The 17,642-nt window shown below is 34.8% G+C and overlaps 1 protein-coding gene across 1 annotated transcript; it reads left to right on the top strand.

The window, feature by feature from the left end:
- Positions 1–37: 37 nt before the first annotated feature.
- Positions 38–16,886, top strand: LOC100638867 (leucine--tRNA ligase, cytoplasmic). Its single transcript, XM_020001337.1, has 31 exons — positions 38–115; positions 169–258; positions 344–454; positions 528–533; positions 591–671; positions 1,125–1,259; positions 1,309–1,403; positions 1,932–2,007; positions 2,647–2,759; positions 3,129–3,260; positions 4,016–4,241; positions 4,572–4,659; positions 6,653–6,729; positions 6,869–6,922; positions 6,997–7,137; positions 7,632–7,795; positions 8,142–8,207; positions 8,268–8,489; positions 8,730–8,816; positions 9,596–9,818; positions 9,891–9,954; positions 10,254–10,366; positions 11,406–11,573; positions 11,831–11,977; positions 12,198–12,335; positions 12,578–12,685; positions 14,509–14,616; positions 14,984–15,088; positions 15,133–15,240; positions 15,721–15,850; positions 16,569–16,886. The coding sequence occupies exons 1-31, from the start codon at positions 83–85 to the stop codon at positions 16,772–16,774; spliced, it is 3,615 nt and encodes a 1,204-aa protein (XP_019856896.1). The 5' UTR covers positions 38–82; the 3' UTR covers positions 16,775–16,886.
- The last annotated feature ends 756 nt before the right edge of the window (positions 16,887–17,642 follow it).

Genomic DNA, 17,642 nt, shown 5'->3' with positions numbered 1-17,642 from the left:
CTAGCTTTGCAGTTATTTCTGCTGCAATTCACTGCAAGCAGTTTAATTATTAAAATAAAAGGTAGGCGGGATAGCCACGCCCATGGCAGCACGTGGCATAGCATACAGAATGACAGTGAGTCCAGTATTAGTCTTTCCTGTCCTCTCTCTCTTTCTCTCTCATTTTAGTTTTACAAGAAAGATACATTGAGGGAGATAGAGAGAGTGTGTCAAGCTAAATGGAAGAGAGAATGTACTTTTGAAATTGATGCACCTAAAGTAAGAATAATAATAATAATAATAATAATAATAATAATAACAATAATAATATTATAATTATTTTTAATTTAATCCTTGTTAATAGCCAGAAGACAGAGGTCCTGAGTTTGATCACAGTAACAGATACTTTGTGACCTTTCCCTATCCATACATGAATGGACAGCTCCACCTTGGACACACCTTCACGATATCAAAGGTAAGGTTACCATAGAAACAGACCACACCTTTTCCTTTATACTAAATGAGTGACCGCAATTTTTATTTTATAGGCAGAGGTAAGACTATCGTTTCCTTGACAACCGTTGCCATGACAATTGTTGCCTCGGTAACAGTTTTCTGTAGGGTACTATCGTCTAAAAGGGAAGAGGTGTTTGTTCCCGTTTGCATTCCATTGTACTGGTATGCCTATTAAGGTAAGGATCATGTGAGAGTCATGTGATAATACTGTACATGTACATGTACCGTACCGTATAGCAAGTAATTTTGGAAGGGTTTAATTTTGGCGAATTTGGCGTTTTGATAGCCATTCTCCAAAATAAAAACCTGCCATTTTGAGCCATTATACGCATGCTCAATGACACGTGGCCACAAATTTGCCAAATTAAAATCCGCCAACCACCAAAATTTAGCAATTTGCCAAATTTTAGCTCTTCTAAAATTACCTGCTATACGGTATTTCCTTAAATAAAAGTCCGGGCGTCTATTTCTTAAAATGGCATTTGGACTTTGAAGAAGTAAGATAAAACTTGGCCTAGCAGCGGTTTATAGTTCAATTCTATTGCTACCCGGCATTTATTTGCATCCGGCTTTTATTTAAGAATATACGGTACATTAAGTAATATTACTGTACATGTACATGTATATAGGCCTGTGCTGATAAATTGAAAATGGAGAGACAGGATTTCGGTTTTCCTCCTAAATTTCCTGAAGTGGTTGAGAAGGAGGAGCCAGAAGAGGTGGGGACCAGTGTTCAGGTTGATCCGACGAAACGTGCCAAGAAGGTGATCATGTGATTTACATGTGTGGGTGTGTTTGATGGGCATTAATTAGGTAAAGAGTAAAGTTGTGGCTAAGGGAGGAGGGGGTCCTAATTACCAGTGGAACATTATGAGGAACTACGGAATGAGTGATGATATGATAGCCAAGTAAGAGGAACTAACATAACATTAATGTATTGTATTATTATTATTATTATTATTATTATTATTATTATTATTATTATTATTATTATTAATATACATGTACATGTACATGTACATGTACATGTACATGTACATGTACATAAGGTTAATAGTAGTAATTTCATCATTTTGTAGATGTACATGTAGTCTAATAGCAAGGCTGCAAAAGTCGTGGCAGCCATTTTGTTTGGGGGTGAATCCTACTTAGTAACGCTACCGCGTTACTAATACTTACCGTACAAGATGATTTATTGGCAAGGAATTACATGTAATATTGGCAATTGGTGGTTCTATGAAGAAATTACCAATATAAAATCCGCCATTTTGTTTCAAACTGAGCATGCTCAATGGCACGTGACACAAAATCGCCAATATAAAATTCACCAATTTCTTTCCACAGGCAAATTTGCCAAATATTACTCCCACCAATAATGGTACATGTAATAATTATTATTATTTTATTTATTTTATTTTAACTTGTTCATATTAAAGGTTTGCTGATGCTAGTCACTGGTTGGAGTATTTCCCTCCTTTGGCTAAGGAAGACTTGGAGGCTCTTGGACTAAGAGTGAGTTACCATCACCCAATCACTGCATACTGTACATGAACATTAATAGCTGCACTACTCAACAACTGTGTAAAGGCTGGTTCACAATATGACGCTAGGCCAACGTACCGTCAATTTTTAATCAAAAGTGTGGGCGATTTGACCTTTTGACGCATGCTTTCCTCTGGAATCAAACCAGATTTGATTCCAGCGTCAACGTAACGTCAGGACTAGCGTAATATTGTGAACCAGCCTTAACTGTTGTATACTGTATTTGTTCTATATAATGCATGTACATGTATATTTACCGATCAATTCGTAACTCAGATACACGTACATTTTGTACAGTATAGTGTGTATGTATTATTATTATGTATTATTTAAACTACTGAATATCTGTTCATTATGTACTACTGCATGTGTACAATGTGACCTCTCTATTATAGTAAAGACGTCTTTATAATGATTACATTTGTAATGTCCCAATTGGTACAAGCCTATACAAAAGTACCTCTGAAATGAGGACACCTCTGTATTAAGGACAGGTAGTGTGGGCCCAATAAAGAGGCTATACTGTACATTATACCACAATAATGTGGTATTACTATAAAATTCACATGTGCAATTGTAATTATTTATTTATTATTAATATGTTCACAGATTGATTGGCGGAGGTCATTCATCACTACTGATGTCAATCCTTATTATGATTCATTCGTGAGGTGGCAGTTTCTGACACTGAAGGATAGAGGAAAAGTTAAATTTGGAAAAAGGTACAATAGATTTTTTTACAAATTTTTAAAATTATTCTAAAATTGGACAAAAGTACTGTACTATAGTATAGTGACTTTTAGTATAGCGACTTTGGCCAAATTTTTCCAAAAATGAAAAGGTGATAAATTTTCGATTTTTATAATTTTTCCTACATATACATGTTTTTATGCTGCGTAGCAAGTTTGAGCTGAGTCTGATCAAAATTAGATTTTTTACGAATTTTAAAAGTTACTCTAAAGCACATTTTGTCTGCAGTTTGTCAATAACACACTCTGAGATCTGTAGGAAACCTCTGCCCTCACAATATTAAGAGCAAACACTATATACAGCACTATATCCTCTCTCCCTCCCTCCCTCTCTCTCTTCAGACACACTATCTATTCAATAAAGGACGGTCAGCCCTGTATGGATCATGATCGTATCTCTGGTGAGGGGGTGGGGCCCCAAGAGTACACACTTATTAAGATGAAAGCTTTGGAACCATTCCCTGACAAAATAAAGTAAAAATATTATTATAAATGTTATTAATGTTTTTGTTGTATGTTAATTAAAATTTAGCACCTGGTAATTAACATTTGTTTTATTCTAATTAATGCCCGTACCAAACAAAATGACCAATTATTATTATTATGAACAGTGTTATTAGTAATAAGGATTGTTATACATTGTGTAATCAATAATCACTTGTAGCCAAATGAAAAGTGCATCATAATGTACATGTACATTTACCAAAGAAAAAGTAATATATACATGTACATGCATACATGCAGAGATGTGGAAAAAATAATTTTGCTACCAGACATTTGTCCTATTCACTGTTAATACTAACGGACTTAGCACGATACCAAGAAAATGCATGAAAATGATGCTAGGCCAATGGCACGTACAACAAGTAGTTGACAAGTCATTAGATGTTTAGAAATGGCTTATTCTGCTTTGGAAAGTCTTAAACATTGTCCCATTTGAAGCCACTATTTTATTTCTTGTAGCTGCACCAACTTCACACTATAAATTGTCCATTTGCTATTGTTAAAAATGAATTAATTAACAGTCATTTTGTCCTTTCAATGGACCCCAAAATCGGACAAAATTCACCAATACCAGACAATGACTGGCATGTCTGGCAGTTTCCACATCATTGCCTACATGCATGTATATATACCCTTTACCATAGAAGGAGTTCCATATGTACATGTACATATGATTTTACTTTTTATCATTTATTTATTTATTGCTATCATGTGATTTATTCCAGGTCTCTGATTGGTCGCTCAGTGTTCCTGGTAGCCGCCACCTTACGTCCAGAGACAATGTTCGGTCAGACCAACTGCTGGGTCCATCCTGATCTGGATTATGTGGCTTATGAATTGACTTCTGGGGAAATATTCATTAGTACTCGGCGCTCGGCTCTTAATATGTCGTGTCAGGGGTTTACGAAGGATTTTGGGAAAGTTGAGCCAGTACTGACACTAAAGGGAAAGGTAAGACTAGGAATATACTGTATAGAAGGAGGGAGTTGAATTTAGTGAATTTGGCGTTTTGATAGCCATTTGCCAAAATAAAATCTGCCATTTTGAGCCATTATACGGCACGTGACCATAAATTTGCAATTTAGCAATTCACCAAATTTAACTCCCTCGAAGATTTCGCACTATATGGTACTACAGCTTGAGACATCCTTTTATACCGTTGAGAAAAGCTTTTGAATGAAGAATAAGTGTGAATGTGTATGTGTACTTATGCATGTACATTTGTATTCCTCTCTCAATCTTTTTCTATTTTATTCTCCTCCTCCTCCTCCCCCTCCCCAGGATATATTAGGATTGTCATTGAAGGCTCCATTGACCTCCTATGATGTCATATATACACTGCCAATGCTCACTATAAAGGAAGACAAAGGTACATGTGTATGTCACATGAGTGTCACATGGGCTCTGTGGGTGTCCACAGTCCATACACGTGCATATTGTCATATTAATACTCAAATAGCTAACAACTAAAAATAAAATAACTACAGTAGACAGCAAAAGTAATTAGTAGTAATTAAAGCAAGTAGGGAGTGTAGTAGTATTTAGTAGAACAACTATTTGTAGTAATCAGTAGTAATTAGTAGGAAAGGTATACAGTTAGGACACAATGTTTATCAGTTTTGTTGTTAGTTGAAATGTGAATAGTTATTGTTATTTCTTCTGGTGTTCCCTAGTAGTCTATCTCTTTCTGTTGGGCCATTAATAGATGCACCTTGTCTTGTATTGTATTGTTGGCCATTATTATACTGCGCTCCTCCATCATTAGTGGTTACCTTATGGTAGGCAACTTGAGCAATTGTCTTCATCTCATTTTCATAGATAGTGTTAATGTGATCTTCAGTACCATAGTGATACATGTCACCCAGTGTCTTCTTACATTCTTGTTCTGCCAGTTCGACTAAAAGATCAATGTCAATTCTATGATCTTGGACTCTTCTCTCTCTTAATCTGTCTTTTATTGGTACTAAAGCTCCTTCTTCTTCTCCTTGGTTATCTTCCACTGCCTCTCTACAGTATTCTGCCAAAGATTTTGATTTCTTTGGACCAGGGAATATTGCTATCCCTGATTGCAGTACAATACTAATTAATAAGAGGTCTATTGTACCATTTGGAGGTAAATCAGATGATGTAAGTAATAGATAAATGACCGAATCTCCTACTATTATTGCAAATGGGATCCAAAAAAGGGAAAAAAAATGAGATATAAACAACATACAGAGGCAACATTTACTAAGTCGTAGTTGACGATTCCGAGCGCAAGTAATGATTTTGTTCCACCACTTTAATTTGATCCACAGTACTATATATACTAATATCCATACAATTGTCAGCAAAGCTACTGTATGTCCTATTGCTCTTGCAATATCAAAATTCCAGCCAACACATATTATTGACAATACTTCTTCCATGTCAGCTTGTTCTTCTGAAGTCACCTTAATTGTTGAGCCATTGTTGCAGTACCCATAACAGTTGAGTCCATCATAAGGATTGTATTTAAAAGAGATGGAGACAATAGTATTGCATAAGATATCAGTTAGAGTGAATGCAACAACCAATGTTAGTTGATAGTAAAGGCACTTGATAGATTTTTTGCCAATAATATATCCAAATATCACATTATGGTTGCCATTCTTTTTAATGAATGGAAACACTTTCCTTAGCATCTCCTCTCGTGTAAGACAGACACAGCCGGCTATTGCCACTATAATTGTTAAGATAAATGAAGTTGCAATTAGTATACCAAGTAGTATGAAGAAGATAGATGGTTGATCCATTATTGTTCCTCTTTCGTTTCCTTTCTTGTTATTGTTATAAATGTCCTAAGAATACAGCTAGGCTTTCTTTTTTGACTGAGATATAAAAAAAGCCCTTAAATGAACATGCACTAGGAAGTGCTCTATAAACCAATGACCACCGTTTACGTAAGGTAAGGATAGAAGCACTTCCTGTCGTAACATATACGTTAATTTGCTCGTGTGCATTGGCCTTTATTTTCCACACGTTCTGTTCTTATCTATTGAATAAATGGTTCATAGCCTCATAGGAGGCTGCAGGATCTGGTAGTGGGGGGTAATCAAAACTGAAGGTGTGTTTTGTTATTATGAGATCATCACTATAATTCATTTTTTATAACCACAACTGCTTGTATGTAGTATCAGTTTTTTTAGTGTGGTAACTGGCTTCTTTCAGTAACTTTTCAGGCATTTAATTAATTGACCACACCCCCAATTGCTATGAATAATTAATGAGCCCAGGTGAATTCAAAATTCTCCACAATGACTTTCAACATAGAGCGTAAAGCCGGATTTACAATATTACGCTAGTCCTGACATTATTATTATTATTATATTATCATGCTTTAGGTACTGGTGTAGTTACTTCAGTTCCATCAGATGCTCCTGATGATTATGCTGCTTTGAGAGACCTCAAGAAGAAGAAAGTAAAAACTTTAATTTTAATCTCTTTATGTACATGTACATGTACATACACTATTTAAGTCACCAATTATTTTATTATCACTATTAACATTACTATCACTATTATATTACAGTATATAATTAAACATTTATTTCCTGCAGGCGTTTAGGGAGAAGTATGGTATTAAAGATGAAATGGTCCTTCCTTTTGATCCTGTAAGAACATCAAATAATATTTTATTATTTTTTATACTTCCATACTTCCATTCCCATACTTGATTCTGATTCAGGTTCCAATCATCCACATACCTGGTTTGGGTGACATGGCTGCAGAGGTTGCTTGTGACCAGATGAAGGTTCAGTCACAGAATGATCGAGTGCAGCTTGACAAAGCAAAGGAAATGACTTACCTTAAAGGATTCTATGAAGGAGTAAGTATTAATGCAAGAACAGCAATGTACATGTACATCTATAATAAAATTGGAGAATGTTCTCCTGTTCTTTTTTGCCAAAATTTGGTGTACTACCGTATAGCCGGTAATTTTCATGGGTCCTATATTTTGTGAAATCTAATAAAATTCCAATTCTTTGATTTTAATTTCGTAAATTCTACCACATTTTGCGGATTTAATTTTCGCGAGTCCACAAAATTTGCAACCCTCAAAAATAACCACTTATATGGTATAGTACAGGGTCTTTGGCCCAATTTTTGAGCAACTTTAAAAATTCATTATAAATCTAATTTTTATTGGAATCAGCTCAAACTTCTACACAACATAAGAACATGTATATGCATCAGAAACTGCTAATAAAGTAAATTAATCCATATATATGTGTATACTTATATTTCAGGTAATGTATATGTAAATGTATATGTGTCAGGAAATGCTAGTAAACCCATTATGCTTATATACTTATATTTCAGGTAATGACGGTTGGTTTGTGTAAAGGTGAGAAGGTTCAAGATGCCAAGAAGAAGGTCCAGTCATTGATGGTTGATAATAATGAAGCTGTCCTTTATCAAGAGCCAGAGAAGACTATCATATCTCGATCAGGAGATAAGTGTGTGGTAGCACTCTGTGACCAATGGTAAGACTGATAATACACATACATGTACAATGTACATTTATAAGTACATTGTACATTACATTATGTGATGAATGGTTAGCTATAATGCATGTACATGTTAATGCATGTGAACTGCGTGTATAATGTAACTTAGAAGTCCTTCACTATGCATGTACATGTACATTTGTATCTACATTGTACACATGTACTGTGTGAACTGCATGTACATGTATAATCCTATAGATCCAATGGTGGTCATACATGTACCTACATGTACGTTAGTAGTATTCAAAGGGTTACTTTGTTCATAATAATGAATCCCTTCATTATACATGTACATGTAAATTTATTTAATATTATATTCCAGGTATTTGGATTATGGCGATAAAGAGTGGAAAGCAGCTGCTAGGAAAGCATTGGAAGGATTGCGAGTGTAAGGAAAGGAAACACGCCTACTTAAATACATGATTTTATTCTACTTTAATCCTCACAGTTATTCTGATGAAGCTCGTAACAATTTTGAGTCCACACTTGACTGGCTTCATGAACACGCCTGCTCCCGTTCCTACGGGCTGGGTACTAAGATACCCTGGGACCCTCAATACGTCATTGAGTCTCTATCAGACTCTACTATATACATGGCTTATTACACTGTGGCCCATTTGCTGCAGGGGGGCGTGGTCGATGGATCTGAGATCGGACCACTAGGAATAAAGTATGGTGTATTTAGTGTGATGATGTCATATGATGTAATACTGCATAGAGGTACATGTACATTCACTACATGAGGCAAAATTTTAAGTTATGAACATTTTAAAGAAGCCAAATTTTGGCCTTGATTTTTTTCAAAGTAGCTCAAATACACTCAAATTTTGTTTCACTTTTATGTATACATGTACATGTATATTACGTAATATGCATGTGGTTTTAATTATGATGTAATGTGATGTCACAGGGCGGAGCAGTTATCCAGGGAGGTCTGGGATTACATATTCTTTGGAGGAGCACCACCAGCCACTGACATACCAACTGAATCATTGAAGTAATTATATTCTATTTATAGTATCATGTACTATAATTATTATGTATAGCATATCATGTTCTATTTATAGTATCATTATTTTAGATTGTTTCTAATTAAAGCGTGAAAATTAAATGCGTGAAATAGATTTTTATGAAAATTTAGATCATTTCTAATTAAAGGGTGAAAATTAAATGCGTGAAATAGATTTTTACGAAAATTTAAAGCCCTTGAAAATTTTGTGCTATGCTGTATTAATTTCCTCTGAAGTATAAATTCTCTTACAATAACTGTTATGTTACTAACAGACCACATCCTGTACTTAAACATATTTAGAATGGACGCCCCATCATGCTATTGTCTAGTTTTGGATCTATATAAGGTCCAATTGAGAACTGAGTGTCTACTCTTGTAGGGCAATGGGTGTGCTGGAAGCACCAATTTTTGAAAGGACTTTATGGTCCTGTTCTTTCAATTTCATTTATTATCAAAATTTTATCAAAAAGTTTTTATATTTCCACAAAAAAGTTCATGTTTATTTGAATTTTGCAACCATCAGTTTGGTGCCATTTTTGAGTCTTTGACATTTTCTTGTGTTTTGATTTTTAAAATTAAATTGTGTCTGTCAGTTTACAACAGCCAACTGTGCAGTGAAGACAAATTTGAAAGCTTGTACTGTACCAAGTGTACTTTTGTGAATGTAAGAATTGCAAAGATGGGATTTAGTTTATATACATGTACATCAAATTTATAATAAATTATCTTATTTATTTATTTAATTTTTTGTTGTTATATTATAGTCTTTTAAGACGTGAGTTCTCCTACTGGTACCCACTGACTCTAAGAGTCTCTGGGAAGGACTTAATCCCAAACCACTTGACGTATTTCGTGTACAATCATGTTGCAATCTGGCCCACTCCTGCTCGTACTGAGGGACAGACTCAGAGCCTCTCGTCAGGAGAGTACTGTCGCTGGCCCGAGGGTATTAGAGGGAATGGACATCTCTTGTTGAATTCTGAAAAGGTAGAGAGAGAGGGAGGGAGGGAAGGGTATCTGTTTTTTACTCTTAATGATGTATCCCCTATCTTTTGTTAGATGAGCAAGTCCACTGGTAATTTCTTGACATTGAGACAATCTATTGAACGATTCTCAGCTGATGGTTAGTTACATGTACATGTAGTAAGCAACAGGAATCTACATGTAGATATGTAGTGACACATTAGTATATGTACATGCACTTTTTCCTCTCTTTTAAATTTTGCTTGTAATGTACATGTACATGTACATCCTCTTTTGGTATGTTTATCAATTATATTTACTTCTTTATTTCACACATACACTATACATGTACATTTACTACTGTTCATTCTTTATTCTCTCTCCTCCCCCTCCCTCCCTCTCTCTCCCTCTCTCCCTTCCTCTCTCCCTCTCTCTCTCCCTCTCCCTCTCCCTCTTAAGGTACAAGGCTAGCATTAGCTGATGCTGGTGATGGCTTGGAAGATGCTAACTTTGTCTTTACAATGGCTGATGCTGGACTGTTGAGACTGTACACTCAACTGGAGTGGGTCAAAGTAAGACTGTACATCTACATGACATTTATCAACATGTACTTCATTTATGTAGCTTATTGTTGTCATATGTACATGTACATGCAGTATTTAGTCAAATACATGTAATTATTTTTGAGTTTTCTTTAAAATTTTACTGAAGACCAAGGGTATTTTGCTAAAAATAAAAAGGAGAGAATTCTCCATTTTTATAGCATTTTCTGATGCATATACATGTACTTATGTTGCCTAGAAAGTTTGAGCTGATTCCGATCAAAGTTAGATTTTTTACAAATTTTTAAAGTTGCTCAAAAATCGGCTCAAATTCCCTGTACATGGTCTCAGAGCAAATCTTGCCAAAAATTAAAACAAGAGACTTCTTCATTTTTATTACATTTTCTAATGCATATACATGTACTAATGCTGCGTAGAAAGTTTGAGCTGATTCCGATCAAAATTAATTTTTTTACAAATTTTTTAAAGTTTCTCCGAAATCAAGTCAAAGTCCCTGTACTATAGTACAGGGGGTTCGGTCAAATTTTTTCAAAAATGAAAAGGTGAGAATTCTCCATTTTTATTACATTTTCTGATACATATACATGTACTTATGTTGCGTAGAAAGTTTGAACTGATTCCGATCAAAATTGGATTTTTTACGAATTTTAAAAGTTGCTCAAAAATGGGACCAAAGTCCCTGTACTATAGTAAGGGACTTTTGTCAAATTTTTTCAAAAATGGAAAGGTGAGAATTCTTCATTTTTGCTACATTTCCTGATGCATATACATGTACTTATTTTGCGTAGAAAGTTTGAACTGATTCCAATCAAATTTAGAATTTTTACGAATTTTTAAAGTTCCTTAAAAATGGTGCCAAAGTCCCTGTACTATAGTACAGCAACTTTGGCCAAAATTTTGCCAAAAATGAAAAAAGTGAGAATTCCTTTTTTGCTACATTTTAAATATATACAAGCTACACTGTATGGCAGTGTAAAATTTCAGTATATTGTGAGATGTGCATTAATTAGAATCCCGTGCATTAAATAGAATCCCATGCATTTATTAGGAAGTTTTGGCTGCTAAAGACGAGATGAGAAATGATGGCAGGAGCAGCTGGAGCTATCAAGATAGAGTGTTTCATAACGAGATTAACAAAGCGATAAAACTAACGGACGATCATTACGAGAGGGCAACCTTTAGGGAGGGAATCAAGACTGGATTCTATGACCTACAAGTAATAAATAATAATAATAATAATAATAATAATAATAATAATAATAATGACAATATAAAATCTATTCAATGTACAATATAACACCTCTATAATAAGGACACTTTTATAATGAGGACACCTTTATAATGAGGACATTTTGTAATGTCCCAATTGGTACAAGCCTATACAAAAGTACCTCTGAAATTAGGACACCTCTGTATTAAGTACTTCATTAGACAGTGTAGTTTTTAGTAATTAACTATTATTATTATTCTTAGGCTGCTAGGGATCGTTATCGGGATTTATGTTCAACGGAGAATGGCATGAACTGGCAGCTGGTCCTGAGGTTCATTGAAGTTCAGTGCCTCCTCCTGTCCCCAATATGTCCTCACATTACTGAACATATCTGGGGACTCCTAGGGAAAGTAAGAACATCTTTTTTATTTTGTACAACTAGGAGTTTACTCTCTCTCTCTCTCTCTCTCTCTCTCTCTCTCTCTCTCCCTCCCTCTCTCTCTCCCTCTCTCTCTCCCCTCTCCCCTCTACCCCTCTCTCTCTTTCTCCCTCCCTCTTTCTCTCTCCTTCTCTTCTCTCCCCTTCTCTCTCTCTCTCCCCTTCTCTCTCTCTCTCTCTCTCTTTTTATAGGAACAAAGTATAATGGCTGCCAAATGGCCTGAGACTGAGCCAGTTGATGAGTTGATATTGAAAGAGAGTCAGTATCTGTCAGACGTCACTCACGACTTTCGTGTCCGAATGAAAAAAATGATGGAATTAAGAGAAAAGGTACTTTTTATTACTCCTTCTCTCCCTCTTAACCTATCACAGTAACATACGTGTACATTGTAATTTGGCAGTTATAAAATCCTAAAAAAACAAATCATTTTTCTTCTACTACTTTGTATACTGTATCTTGCATTTTAAAGATTTTTTATACATTTACAGTGAACTATATTCCATCTATATTATCAAGTATAAGTATATTTATAATCTATTTATGTGTTTTTTGTTGTGTTTGTTCATTGCAGAAAGGTCTTGGACTGACAAGGCCTGAGTTTGGTGTTATTTATGTAGCTGATGAGTATCCTCCCTGGCAGGCGTCCATACTCTCAGCACTGCAAAGTTTATATGATAAAGTAATTATCAATACTTGTATAAATGTGCCAATTTCATCTTATGTACTGTGTAGCAATTTTAATCCTTTTGGGATTTGGTTATGCTAATTCCAAGCCTTTTTTCTTCATATTTTATGTGTCACTACTTTCACTAAAAATTAGTATAAAATTTGATTCTATAATACTAGAAATATGGATAATAATATTTATCTAAGTACAGTACACTTTATTTGACAAAAAATACTGAAGAAAAACTAATTCACTATATATACAAACATTCGCCTAATAAATATTAAGTCCTCAACACCATCTAGTGACTAGTTCTTTGCGTTAGTCATCTTCACCCCAATGTCCCCGCTGCTATTAATGGAAAAGTCCAACACAAAAAATACTTTTTTATATTTCTTTTCGTCCGGCTGATAAACATTGGTCCCATAGAGGGCTACCTCAGGATCAATATTAGTGAGTTTTTTATTTGCATCGTAACACGTATAAGGGTGTCGCTCCACATGATCAATGTTATCATTTGTCTTGTAATAATCGTAAATCTCACAGCGTGGCAAACTCTTCTTATGCTCGCTGCTTGTGAATACATAGCGAGCTTTGATTGCATTTAAGAGCGTACGACTATTAGCTAGTGGATAATTCCCTTCATTACTCAACCGATATATATCAGCGCTTAGATCCTCTCCGGCTTTTTCAATGAGCCTGCTAACGACGCTACCAGACGCTTCAAAATTCCCAGAAAAGAGTGCCGTTACGTACGTGCCGTAGCCATACGTATCTGCACCAGTATATGTCATCTTAGCTATCAAGCTATCAATATTATTTGCTCCGTCGTCACGACCTTTACATTCTCCCAATCCAGCTGCAACAACAGAGATTGTCACTCCAGGACATAACTCTATTTCGTAGTCACACTCACTGATTGAGCTACACTGTTGTATCTCTTTAGGCTGTGCATATTTGCTCCCTGTGTCGTAACTCTTCCAGCTGCACGGGTGGTGTACGGGGATGTACTGCTTAAACGAGTTGAGGATATCTTTAAAATATTTCCGGCTATTCTTGTTCGAGTTAGTAAGAAATATATGTTTAATTGTGGTCCCACTGAGGAAACGTTTAACATCCTTTCCTCCGATACTATTGCTGCTGCTCTTGCCTGTATCAATGATGGTTACTGCTCCTTTAGCTCCATCTTCTTCTCCTTTAGGACACTGTATCACTGTACAGCCTCCTACTAGTGGCAATGCGTATATGTGTAACTTGTCATCAGCATCTGGTATTTCCAGGGACAAGGAGACTTGAATTAATAAAGCAATGACTAGTATGACCTTCATTTTTACTATCACTAACAATTTTAACAATTCAATTTATCAACTCACAAAGGATGGAAGTTTGAGTATTTAATACAGTGGGGACTAGCTTTCTTGCCTTCAATTTGGCCAAAAGTAGAAACAGAGTGACTGTTGGTTCTATTAACAGCGAAACTTATTGAAATATTCTCAATATTGAATGATAGAGACAAGTATCACTTTCTCTTTTAGACTGGCAAGACTGAACTAAACCAAAGGAACAGTTTCCTTATGATGTCTCCTTGTCATGTGTTTGCTTTCTATTCCATGTTTTTTGCCAAATTAGCTCTTACCTTATGCTTTGCCTCAGCCAAATTAGCTTTTAAAATTATAGTTCTTGAAAATAAGTTTGTTTAGTCGCCTCGATGAGTTTATACAATATATCATGGATAAACTTAATCTTCTGTACATTTATATTATACATGTACATGTGCTGTATGTGTCACTAAGAAATTGACTATTTATATGATATTTTTTAACTTGTCTATTTAGGATACTAATGAATTGCCTGATAATAACACTGTGCTACAGAAATTGAAAGTGAAGGAGGAGCTGAAGCCATTCATGAAGAAAGTGATGCCTTTTGTACAGTCCATTAAAGTAATTAAATAATAATAATAATTATAATAATAATATTAATAGTGAAGTTTAATTTTGGCAGTTGATCTTGATAATACTATGCTAAAAAATTTCAGCATCAGAACTGTCATATTACTTCATTTTACATATTCTTAATGACACGTAGCCAAAAAATAAATTTGTATTGAAATTGTAATGCCAGAATTAAAGATTGCCAAGATTTCCTTGTTATAAGCTGCTACATAGTACACATGCTGAAATCTCTCTCTCTCTCTCTCTCTCTCCCCCCCCTCTCTCTCTCTCCCTCCCTCTCTCTCTCTCTCTCTCTTTCCCCCTCTCTCTCTCCCCCCTCTCCCTCTCTCTCTCTCTCCCTCTCTCTCCCTCTCAGTCTAATTTAGCTCTTAAAGGTAAAGAAGCTCTTGATCTCAAGACTCCATTCAATGAGAGACAGGCTCTTGAGAGAAGTCTCAATTATCTCACACGCTCACTTGAGGTAGAGCCCCTCATCATGTGATAGTCATGTGACTTTATTAATAGTTGAGTGAGTTGTGGGTGGAGAATGTCACTCTTGCTAAGGAAGCAAAAGTTAAGGAAGACTGTATACCAGGACGACCAATATCAGTGTTTTCTGCTGATCCTTATAAAGTAATATTATTATTATTAATTATTATTTAGATATTGTTATTTATTAATATAAAGACAGGCTTGACTGTATTTTTGATCATCATTATTTATTGAATGTGACTATAGAACTTTCATTTATGTACAGTACTTGTAGAATTTGTGAAAGTATTACCGTACAGCTGGTATATTTCATCTGGAAAAATGTTCGTTCTAAGCAGGATTAGAAATTTTCATTCGTTTTATTTTCGTTCTAAGCAGCCATTTTGTACACGTGGCATTGAGGAAACGCCTTTTATGTTTGGAAAATATTTGTTCCACAAGGAATGAGAACGAAAAGAACGAAATTAAACTCTGACAGAATATACCTGCTATACGGTAATCAGCAAAACTTTTGCCTTATAAATTTACACATTCTATCTATTACTCTTCTTTCTCTTTATAATAGTCCAATCTACTTCTCTGTACCATTACATGTATATTTACTGTCACTTCTACCTATAGCCTCTTATTATGGTAACTGCTGTTAATCCTCAACACTGTGTTCCATTCTTTTCAATGGCTGTACCAATATATGATGGTGACACTGTGCCCAGGATTATTGATAGAATAAGACGTTTGGCTCAAGTCTCTGGTAAGTGTATAACATTATAAAAGAATATGAATATGTAAACTTTGAGAGATGACGTCCGAATTTACCCCAAATTTTTATTACATTTTCTGATACATATTGATGTCCTTTTGCTATTTGGAAAGTTTGAGCTACGGCCATTTTAAGAAAACGCCAAAATTCTGAAAAATACCCAAGGCTATAGCCCATGGTTTTTTTCAAAAAACGGCTCCGAAATCACCCCAAATTTTTATTACAATTTCTGATACATATTGATGTCCTTATGCTGTGTAGAAAGTTTGAGCTAATTCTGACTTCAATTTTTAAAGTTACGACCATTTTAAGAAAATGCAAAAATTCTGAAAAATACCCAAGGCTATAGCCCATGGTTTTTTTTTAAAAAATGGCTCCAAAATCACCTCAAAGTTTTATTACATTTTCTGATGCATATTGATGTCCTTATGCTGTGTAGAAAGTTTGAGCTGATTCCAACTTCAATTTTTTGAGTTACGACCATTTTAAGAAAATGCCAAAATTCTGAAAAATACCCAAGGCTATAGCCCGTGGTTTTTTCCAAAAAATGGCTTTAAAATCACCCCCAAATTTTTATTACATTTTCTGATACACATTGATTTTGTTATGCTATATGAAAAGTTTGAGCTGATTGTGACAAATAATTTTTAAGTTATGAGCACACATTGTTACAATCTGTATTTTATTAAATCTTACGTCATATTACTAGGTAATGCTGAAGTATCGCTATGGCGGTACCTTGTTGATTCTCGCTCCATTCCAGTTATGGGAGAGGAAGACAATGGAGTAGAAACCATACCTACCACTGCCTCCTTCTCCATTAATAATGGAGACTTGTCATTCACTGTTAATGGAGGAGCTAAAGTGATACAGTTAGGAACTCACGTCCAATATAGAGTGATTGAACTAAATTAGGTTTGAGATACTTAGGAATTGTTTGATAATAAACTTGCAATACTTTGAGTTGGTGTGGTTTGTAATATTGGCTTTTGCAATTTTTTGCCTTTAATAATGTATAACGCTTTAATTTGGTGGAGTTTTATTTTGGCAATCAGCGGTTTGCAAACAGAATCGCCAATATTAAAACCATCAATCATTAATGCGCATGCTCAGTAATGCACGTGTACACAAAAATTGCCAAATTAAAAACCACCAATTACAATTTTACAGCAAAATTGCCAAATTAAAGAACTATACGATATTCATTATTTAACTTGCTTTATTTAATACGCAGTGTGAGCAAGTACTTTAAATCCATTCAAAACCATCGCCTATTATGAGAAACTAAATGAAGTGGCTTACTAGCAGAACACGTGACTAGCAGCAGGGCCAATACCGTTGTTAATTATGATACAAATTGATAAATATTGAATCTATTTTGATATTGTTAGGTGCTTTACTTAATAATTGCTGTCTTTTGTTAGTTAAAAACTTTGTCTTGTCAAGTAGTGGAAGATGCTCCTTTGTTCTTGCTCTCTTTATTATAGAAAGTCATAGTGCACTTTGTAGTTGTGTCATTTTTATTGTTGGTACTTCCACATTGTTAAAATATTTTTTATGCTTCCATAAAAACTGAATCTACTTGTGGTCACAATTTACAGTTAGAAATAGTATTCACCATGTAAAGGTTGCTCTACTTTCTTATTACAATTTCATCAAAAATAATGTAAAAAATACATTAGAAAAACTGATAATTTCATACTACAACTCTTCATTCATGTAATTACATCAATTGGTCAGTATAGTGTGAAAACTACATGTATCTAATTTGCCTGACACTTCA

This window comes from Amphimedon queenslandica, unplaced genomic scaffold (genome assembly GCF_000090795.2).
Source record: "Amphimedon queenslandica unplaced genomic scaffold, v1.1 AMPQUscaffold_13085, whole genome shotgun sequence".
Taxonomy (NCBI): domain Eukaryota; kingdom Metazoa; phylum Porifera; class Demospongiae; order Haplosclerida; family Niphatidae; genus Amphimedon; species Amphimedon queenslandica.
This window is presented reverse-complemented; position numbering and strand designations above follow the sequence as displayed.